The sequence below is a fragment of the Phaenicophaeus curvirostris genome, chromosome 2, assembly GCF_032191515.1.
Source record: "Phaenicophaeus curvirostris isolate KB17595 chromosome 2, BPBGC_Pcur_1.0, whole genome shotgun sequence".
NCBI classification, from domain to species: Eukaryota; Metazoa; Chordata; class Aves; order Cuculiformes; family Cuculidae; genus Phaenicophaeus; species Phaenicophaeus curvirostris.
In genome coordinates, this window is record NC_091393.1 from 13,579,862 (window position 1) to 13,590,150 (window position 10,289).

Below are 10,289 nucleotides of genomic sequence, written 5' to 3' on the forward strand. Positions count from 1 at the left end.
AACATGCCACATCCTTCGATGGCATTGGCTACAGCTTGCTCAAATCATTGGGTTGATGCTGATCTGGATCTGTAGTTTCACTTGGCTATTTTACTCAAAGTCAGGTGAGATGATACAGTTTTGCTTCCACTCAGTGGGACATACTACTGGCTCTTATTTTACAGATGCTTAAAGTAACAAGGCTCTTCTTCTCAGCCTTTTGATTTTCAGATTATTTGGGTTTTTTCCTCAAAGAAAGAGCTACACATAGAGCACTGTTTATACCAACTGCCTTTGCTGGCTGGATTAGCTTTTGGTTGTGTGGATTTCACACTTTGCAGCACCTGGACCGACAGTTTCATAACAGCCTCACTCCAAGACCAGATTAGGTTGGATTTATTTGGTTTACAGAAACTCTCACTTGTCACCAGAATGAGATCTTTAGCTGTGTGCTACCTTGCAAAGTGCTGCTGAGAGTACCTGCACATATTCCAAATCCATCAAAGGGCTTCCTGACCTTGGCAAGTTCTGGCATTCAGAACATGCCATAGCCATTTGCTACAGCTTTACTCTTGCTGCCCTACCCTGCTGGTGAAAGATCTTTGTGGACTTCAAAATTTCCTCCTTTCCTGAGCTTCAGCATGTTGCAAATATCTCTCCCTGAGCCTCTTGCTAAGCAGAACAGACAACTAAATTTTGCAGTTAATTCTCATACTGCAGAAGAAACTGTCAACTAGTAAACACTGACATCCTAAAAGGACTCAAATTAATGGATAATGTGTTTTATTAAATTAGCAGTCCAAATCTGCATGCCAGCAAAAGCTCCTAGCTTCTGAGTACCTCCGGGAACAAAGACGACTAGAGCATGCTTATAAATAGTGGCAGTGGGTTTAGCATATGTTACCTCCTTTCCTAGATAAATATTAATTAGCAATGCAGAAGAACCAGATACTTAGTAAGAAGAAATCTTTGTGGCTCCCCTTAAATCAAAGCTGATGTGCTGATTTCACAAGGAAAAGATTTGATTCTAATTTTTCAGCAATTTTACTTCTTTGCTGTGATCCACTGCATTGCACACGTTTCCACCAAGCTTTCTGCGTTAGTAGTTTGTTGCTTTAAAATAAGTGCAGAGGGTTTTTTGTTTTTTTTAACACATATTTCAGTCTTTCATTTCTGAAAACTTGGTATTTGCGACCCGTCTTAAATCAGCTCTGGATCCTGAAAGGAAATCCTCACAGATTTCATCCTCTTAAAGCAGAAAGATTTGAACATACTGATGTGGGCCAAAGCTTTAAACCTGATATAGGTCCATATCTGAAAGTGGAGGATTTATCTTCTGCTGGGTCTGAGCATAAAACATGAGACTTCTTTCATTTGAATCCCTACAGAGTCTAAACGCAGGGTCCTTTGCCTTCATGCTGAACAGGTGCACTTTTCTTTTTCTCCCCTTATGCGACAGGCAGGAGTTAAAAGTCATGCCGTTGACTTTCAGCCCTGGTAGACAGCTGTACCTTTATGTTGTACTGTCATTGCTACTTCCTATAGTTCATTCCCCAGTGGATCTGCATGTATTTCATTGCAGACAGATCCCAACTGATTAAGACCCCTTCAAGTGTACAACTGGAGACAGCCAGGACTGTAGGGATGATTGTTCAGCCAGACCCCGAGGCAGCAAAAACCGGCATTCGCAATGATTTTAGTTTGAATTAGAGGCTCCAGCAGTTTCAGATGGAAACAACAATAATGAGGAAGCAACAGCCCTTTTCGCACAAGCTGTCATTTCTTCTGCTTTGTAACAAAGCAAGACAATAATGGGCAGCATGGAAGGAGAGGAGATGGGGAGAGATCGAAGCAGTTTCCTGTGGAGCATTTCCAGGAACACCTTTAAAGAGCAAATCCCTTGTAGATGAATGAGGAACAGCCACCAACCTCAACTGCTGCCTCCAGGAACTGAAATATGTCAGGATGTGTGCAGCGTCTGGAGATGAAATGATAGAAACGGTGTAAGGGAGGACTGGAATTTCTTTTTGGTTGACCTCAGTTGCCTACTTAAAGAGCAATTTAATATCCTTTGGAGTGTATCTAAATGTATTTTTTAGCAACTGTGCCTGACCAGTATGAAGAATAAGGAGATAACTTGATACAGCTTAATTCCCTGAAGTCAAGAATCTCAGTGTATACATGTGCCTATTGAGCCCATGTGCTTGTTTCTTTTTCTGGGTCCTTAGAGTCAAAATCAAAACCAGGCCCAGCTGTTCCTTGTAATTAAATTTCAGTAACACAAGCTGGGTGTTTTTATTTTGACTAGTGACTTAAAAGTGTTGGCATTTAAATGGCCTCAGCTATATTTCAAAGTTAACATTGAGAAACTTCACACATACATTAGCGTTATTTGTCTGTTGGCAAACTCAACAAAATAACCGCTGCGTTGATTTACATAGTGAAGGTTATCTTTGCTAACAGAAGGACTCAGAATTTCGTTATTTAAAATATGAGGATGAATCTCATCATGGTGCAGGAGGCTACAGATGGCATTACACACAACTTGCCACCTGAGTCAAGGGCAGAGGTGAAGTTTATATTGCGCACTAAGCCCTGTCTTTAAATATACCCAAAAGATCCAAAAGCCAAAACCCACACAACAATCCATGGCCAGGACAAATCTGACTGTGGGATGAGGACTTTTCCTTTCTGGTACTTAGATTATTTTCTATGTGTCTATCTTCTCCTTCTAATTTATTTATAAGTCATTGATGACATTTATGCCATGCATGGGCAGTTTGTGATGCAATAAACCAGTAATATACTCAGTTTTCATAGCAGTTTCTATATTTGGGTACTTTAGTACATCAAACTCTGGATATAAGAAGTATTAACAGTCTTACGCCAGTAGAAATAAATTAATTTTATGCCTGCCTCTGCACAGAAGCCAAAAGCTTCAGGAAATAGGATCTCTTCCCATAAGCATCTTTTCAGCTCCAGTTAGGAAAGGGGAAGGTAAACAATGAAATGTAAGCTTCAGGGTGACAGCACAGCAGTGAGATATAAGCGTTCATGTGATAATTCGTATGATTCACAATATGTTTCTGAGTGGCACTCCAAGATTCCAGTACTTAGTTTTTCATGATCCAGACAGAACCTGATTCCTACTTTCATCAAGCCTTGCCCACAGGAGCCCAGCCACGGCACAGGGCTTTGTGCAGCCTGGCTGGGTAGAGAGGAAGAGTCATTTCTTTAAAACCTGATCTCCTCTGGCTCCGACACAAATCCCGGGAACCAGCCTGAAGAAAGCTGCAGTTCCAATGCCTGGGTGATGCACGGCACCAGCAGTGATGCACAGCACCCGATCCATGACATGGAGCAGTATTAGGAAGCTGGTTCTCGCTGCAGCTAGCCGAAGACTGAAGCCTCAGAGAGAAGCATGCGGAATGCTTACTGAACCTTTCCAGGAGGACCAGGTGATCTCTGTGGGTAGTCAAGCGAAGTCACCACAGCTACACCTGGCATGCCCTGGGTGAATATTCTCCTGACCACTGGCAGCAGCGCTACATAACTGAGTAAGAAATAAGGGAGCACAAAAGATGAAAACAAATACGGGAGGAGAAAAGCATCTTCTTGCCAAGGCAAAGAGGGAAGCGATGAATGATGATTACTGATGAATAATAACCCAGAATTAATAGAGAAGGGCAACAGCAAAAGCTGTGCAAAGAACACAAACATTTTATAATGAGGGTAAACAGTGATATTTGTAGGGTGGCCAGAACTCATTGCCCATTCACATAGTGCTTGTCTGCATTACATGATATAGCTGATGGAAGTGGCTAGGGCTATGAAATTACCCTTGGATGCTCTATAATTTTATCAGAAGAGCCCTTCCACAAAATGAAAGCTGTTATAAAACTGAATGAGGGACTAGGTCTTCCTCTTCTTACTATTGGTGTTTTAAATTTAAATCAGTCTCAGCAGCCGTATTTGGGAAGAATGTTGAGCTACAGAGGCTCAAGGGCAGCTGCCAACTTAAGCACAGCTACATTAAGCCAGAAATGCCGAGCCGAAGTGGAAGCAACCGCGCACAGTATTAGAAACCTGGATTAGAAAATTCATGCCCACCAAAGAGACCGGAAGAATCTAGATAGCTCTATATTATTATTTTGAAAGCAGTAAAGCCTAGAGGCTCAAAAAAATTACCAGGCTTCATGATTAAAAGGAGGGACCACAACATAAAAACGTGAAAACAGACCAAGCCCTGTCTCAAGTTCTTTTGTGAAAGCAGAAAGTCTTGTTGACATTTCATCTTCCTATCAGTTCAGTGAACATAATCAAAAATTGACTACTACATTTTAATTAATCCTAGGCCATGCTGTCCCTACCTCACTTCTTGAGAGTATCTAACTGAAGAGCAGATCTGGGACCAGTTTTACAAAATCTCAAGCGCCGTCACTGCTTTTTTGATCTCTGGGGACCTGTGGGTGCTTAGCGCATCCCAAGATTAGGGCACCTTGTTCAGTACTGAAGTAGGTCAGAAAAACGTTGTTCCTGCAGGGCTGTGGCTTTCCCAGACACCTGCGCACCTCTGACTGTCAGTTCAGTGCTTCTCTTCTTGGTTTTCTCTGTCTCCTGGGCCACGATGGATCCTCTCCAGCCTCCTCTTGCTCCCCCTCCTTGATCTTCATCATATCAGATGTACCGGTCCCCGTTGCACAGGTTCCTCACCCTATCCATAGCTCCATGTCCCAGGCAGGACAATGCAGAGCCTAGCCCTACACGGTGCTGAGCGTGGCCCGGAAAGGACAGAGACACAGGGAAACAGCTTTCTTCACGCCACCCAGCCAGGAGAAAATATCCAAGAGGAGGGCGGATGAGAATTCTCAGGGAGCTTAGGCAGGTAGCAACGTCTGAAAGTGTGTACAAACCTGCCTGCAGATTCAAACCCTTTTGTCGTGGCATCTCTGGGAGATGCACTCGAGACATTTCACTGAGCTTGGAATTACCCTGACCCAGCAAAAAAAAAAAAGCGAGCTCGCACTTCCCTTTGTGTGCAAAACTTTCCTGCGGCTGCGTGGAACAAACGGCGGCAGGAGCTGCGGGACCTGGATAAACGTGTGTTCCCGGTGAGCTCCTTCTCCCGCCTCCCGAGCAGGGGAGCATCCATCCCGCAAGGGCACGTCAGGGATGCTCAGTCGCAGAGGTGCGTTTCCAAGCACGCCAGGAAATAAAAAAAAAAGGAGGGAGGGAGGCGGGGGAAGAAAGGAAAAAAAAAAAAAAAACCACAACAAACCAGAGTGCGAAAGCCTGAGCCCAGGAGGCGCTTGATTGGTAAAAGTTTAGGTGTAAAGCAACGCGATGTGATGTGTGCCTGCCCGTCCCGGTCCCTTCCCCGCACGCCCCGCACCGAGCGGTCCCGCAGCGCCCGAGCGGGACGGGGCGGGGGGACAGCGGGCACGGAGCGGGGACCGGGGAAGGGATGGGGACAGGGGGAGGGATAGGGACAGGGAGAAGGGATGGGGACATGGAGAAGGGATGGGGACAGGGGAAGGGATGGAGATCGGGGGAAGGGATGGAGATCAGGGAAAAAGGTGGGAACAGGGAGAAGGGACGGGGACAGGGGAAGGGATGGAGATCGTGGGAAGGGATGGAGATCGGGGAAAAGGGTGGGGACAGGGGGAAGGGATAGGGACAGGGGAAGGGATGGGGACAGGAAGGGGTCAGACAAAGGGATGGAGTCAGGGGAAGGGATGGGCATCAGGGGAACGGGTGAGATGAAGGGAAGGGGTCAGATGAAGGGATGGGGATCAGGGGATGGGGTCAGGGGAAGGGAAGGGGTCAGACAAAGGGATGAGGGTCAGATGATGGGATGGGTATCAGAGGATGGGGTCTGAGGAAGGGATGGGGGTCAGACGAAGGGATGGGATCAGGGGAAGGGATGGGGATCAGGGGTTGGGGTCAGCTGAAGGGTTGGGGTCAGAAGAAGGGATGGAGTCAGATGAAGGGATGGGGTCAGGCGATGGGATGGGCATCGGGGGAAGCGGCCAGACGAAGGGATGGAGTCAGATGAAGGGGTCAGACGAAGGGATGGGGCCAGTGGAAGGGAGGGGGCCAGACTAAGACCCGCGGGTAGCCGCCGCCCCGGTGCCGTCGGGCAGCGGGGATGCGGCGGGCGGTGTCCGGGCCGGGCTGCGCGGGGCGGGGGGAGCCGGGGGAGAGGGGGGGGGGGGCGGGCGGAGGGCGGCGGCGGCTCCTCCTCCGCGGGCGCCCGCCCGGGAGCGGCCCCGGTTGCCGGCGCCGCCCGCTCTATAAGGGGCGGCGGCCGCTCGCTTCTCCCGCACACGCAGCCCCTCGTCCGCGGGGCTCGGAGCGGCATGGCCCGCGGCGGGGCGCCATGGCCGGGGGGCTTCCCCGCCGCCCCCCGCGGACCACCCCCCCCCTCCTCCTCCTCCTCCTCCTCGTCGTCGTCGTTGTCGTCTCCCCCCCGTTCCCGCGGGGCCGCGGCGGCGGGCCGGGCGTGAGGGCGGCCCCGGGGGGCGCTCGGCATGCGGCCGCGCGGCCGTCGAGCCGGGGCGCGGGGCTAGCGGCGGGCGGGCCGGCGGCCCCGGAAGGGCGGGCGGGCGGCGGGGAGGTGGCGCCCGGGCCGGGGATGCGGCAGCCCGCGCCCCGCGGGGGGTGAGGCGAGCCCCGGCCCCCGGAGCCGGGGGGGGATGGAGCCCGGCGGCCCCTGCGAGGCTCCGCTGGCCCCCGCCAACGGGTCCTACCCCGGCCGAAACTGCAGCGCCGAGGACGGGATCTACCAGGACGCCACCCCGCTCTCCGGGAAGATCGTGCTCGCCGTCGTCCTGGCGCTCGTCACCCTGGCCACGGTGCTCTCCAACGCCTTCGTCATCGCCACCGTCTACCAGACGAGGAAACTCCACACGCCGGCCAACTACCTGATCGCCTCGCTGGCCGTCACCGACCTGCTGGTCTCCATCCTCGTCATGCCCCTCAGCACCGTGTACACTGTGACCGGCAAGTGGACGCTGGGCCAGGTGGTCTGCGACATCTGGCTGTCCTCGGACATCACCTGTTGCACGGCGTCCATCCTGCACCTCTGCGTCATCGCCCTGGACCGCTACTGGGCCATCACGGACGCCGTCGAGTACTCCACGAAGCGGACTCCCCGGCGGGCGGCGGGCATGATCGCCCTGGTGTGGGTCTTCTCCATCTGCATCTCCATGCCCCCCCTGTTCTGGCGGCAGGCCAAGGCCGAGGAGGTGTCCCACTGCGTGGTGAACACGGACCACGTCCTCTACACCGTGTACTCCACGGTGGGAGCCTTCTACTTCCCCACGCTGCTGCTGATGGCCCTCTACGGCAGGATCTACGTGGAAGCCAGGTCTCGGATTTTGAAGCAGACGCCAAAGAAAGCGGGTAAGAGACTAACGCGGGCTCAGTTAATCACGGACTCGCCGGGGTCGTCCTCCTCGGTCACGTCCATAAACTCCAAGGCCCCCGAGGGATCCAGCGAGACGGGCTCCCCCGTGTACATGAACCAGGTGAAGGTGAAGGTCTCGGACGCCCTGCTGGAGAAAAAGAAGCTCACGGCCGCTAGAGAGCGGAAAGCTACAAAGACTTTAGGGATTATTTTAGGAGCCTTCATCGTCTGTTGGCTGCCCTTTTTCATCATCAGCCTGGTGTTGCCGATTTGCAAGGACGCTTGCTGGTTCCACGTGGCCATCTTCGACTTTTTCACGTGGCTCGGATATCTCAACTCCCTCATCAACCCCATCATCTACACCATGTCGAACGAAGACTTCAAGCAAGCTTTCCACAAACTCATACGTTTCCGATGCGCGAGCTGAACGCCTTTGAATGCGCTGTGTTCTCCGGGACTGCCCCATGCACGCCCGTGCCCGAGGCCACAGGTGGGTGCGCGGCGCTCGGGATGCTTCTCTTTGCCTTTCAGGGGACAGCCCCACCAAATAGCTTTTTATTTTCTTTCTTTTTTTAAGGGGCTGCCCTGCCTGGGGTTCGGGTGCTTTGCGAGTCGCGGAGATGCTGCGCGGTCCCGTTTCACAGTGTGTGTGTGTGTCCTGTCGCCCCCCCCCCTTGCCCCAAACTCACGACTATTTGCTCTCCATCCCACCTATTACACCGGCTTGCCCCTATTTCGTATGCTGACGCCCCGTCTTTAGTCCAAATTAGCGCTCAAGGCTCTTAATTTCCAGCCGAGCTGCCCAGCCCCTCGGGGAGCAGGGTCAGAGCATCCCCCGCAGCAGCTGGAGGCATCGGGGGAGAAGCCGGGGATGCAGCCCCGGTGCCAGCGTCGAGTCGGGTTGGGTTCTTTCTTTTTTTTTTTTGGCAAAGAAAGGTAGGACAAGCCCCAGAGTAGGGCTGCTTGTAAAGTTCAGCCTACTTTCTGGCCTCTTTAGGGCTCCGGCTGCTCCTGCTGGGAGCGGAGTCGGCTGGGAGCAGGCATCCGTAGCGTGAAAGCTGCCTTTAGCCGCCCTGAAAGGCTCAGCACCTTGATGTTTCTCTTCACAGGCAGGAAAAGCTGTGCCTTTCTGCGCCTCTGACAAAAGTGGCTGCCGGCTCATAAGCTAAACTCAGCGCCAGGTTCTGCAGAATACACCTTTATTGTGCTACTTCAATAATACTGCCAATCTTTTCTGCTTTTTGTCTGCAGAATCAAGTTGCTATTGTAAAGACCCACTGCTTGAAACTTCCCGAAGCCCCGTTGCCAGACTCATGATGCTGCAAAAACATCAATGCATACTGCCACCAAACTGCTCAGCTCTGCATTTCAGTGTAATGACCCTGGCAGAGATGCTGTTCCAATAGTCATGCAGATCAGTTGCAAAAAAAAGAGGGCAGCCTCGAATCAAGGTCTATAATTCATCTGGATTGAAGAAAAAAGTTTGAGAGCAAACTCCATTTATTTTGCAGGCTTAACTTCTTCTTAATTTGTTCTCCGGCCGGTTGTAGGGGTGTGCACAAGAGCACAGTTGTCTCTGTCTATGTTGGTAGCATAGTTGTACTTCTGCACACCTGTAATTTCTTTCTTTCAGTGGAAAGAGTTGCTCCCTTCACCTGTGAGGCCAAGAGGAGAATAAAGAGCAGCATTTAAAATAGGAGCATCACAGTACAGTCTGTAAATGACTCCTTCAGCTGAATGTGTGTGAGAAGTGACAGTGTGCAAAAGTTATATTTGTATTTCAAAAAAATAGCAAATGCAAATGCTGTAGAAACAAGAGTTGTAGACCTCTTCAACTGCACTGCATGTCTAGTCTGTCCTCATAGTTGTGTTTATAAGGTAAATACTTCTTGCTTCTACTCTATAAATCGAGAGCAGAAAACAAGAAGTCCAGTGACCTTTTCCATGAACCAGCTGGGAATAGAAGTAGCAGTTTGATGTTGTAACCATGTGTTCCATTTTGTGTCAGTTGCACACCCTTACCGCATGTACCACTGCGAAATTTAGAATTCTCTAATTACATAATTCAGTGTATTTTGTAAAGAAGTGAAGCAGTTGGCTCTTTCAGAAGAGCTGTATCACCTGCAAAATAAATACCCATGAATCATTAATTAACTGATGTTGGTGAAATTACTCTTCTTCCTACTTCCCCCCCTATTTTTTTCTTTTTTTTTTTTTTTTCCTGCTCAGACCTTCCTTAAGACAGGTCTATGCATATTCAGCAAAGTTAGAGTTCCAGGATATGGTCCACCTGCTGTGATAGAACTGCATTGATTGTTCCTCCTATGTGTAAATGAAAATGAGCATAAACAATAAAATGCTTTACTGTGTTCTCAAGAGTGTTTGGTGGCGATTGTGTGACTGAAAGGACTATTATTGGTTTACCTAGTTTCTCAGTATTGACTTTTTAGGTAATGGCTGATTCGATGAGTCACTCAAAGCAGTTGATGAAGGCTGAAATTGCAAGCTTCAATCAGTGGTCAGATTTTTAACAGGCAGCTTTGTTTTCATCCGAACCAGTGCTGTTAGGTATAATACTTAACTATTTTCATATAATCCTATATTAAATTTCTAGGTGTTTTAACAAATATTTTTCTTACTCCATTACAGGCAAACAAAACTTATTTTGGAACTTGGTAGATGCTATACTGTTCTCTTAAAACTGTGTATGTGTTCTAGATGGGGACTATTATAAAGACTCAAAGTCTTATGTGGTTTTGCTACCTGTTATTCTTCATAGAGTCATTCAACTAATCGGGATTTATTTACTTAACTGAATGGTAAAGAAAGAACCTGACCCTCTGTGCCTCTGAAACTCCGTTAACTTTAAGAAGACAACGTGGTCATGGGCTGGAAGGAAGTC

General features: G+C 49.6%; 1 protein-coding gene across 1 annotated transcript; it reads left to right on the forward strand.

Moving 5' to 3' along the window:
• The first annotated feature begins 6,614 nt into the window (after positions 1-6,614).
• On the forward strand, positions 6,615-9,763 carry HTR1B (5-hydroxytryptamine receptor 1B). Its single transcript, XM_069851326.1, has 2 exons — positions 6,615-7,877; positions 8,639-9,763. The coding sequence occupies exon 1, from the start codon at positions 6,675-6,677 to the stop codon at positions 7,812-7,814; it is 1,140 nt and encodes a 379-aa protein (XP_069707427.1). The 5' UTR covers positions 6,615-6,674; the 3' UTR covers positions 7,815-7,877; positions 8,639-9,763.
• The last annotated feature ends 526 nt before the right edge of the window (positions 9,764-10,289 follow it).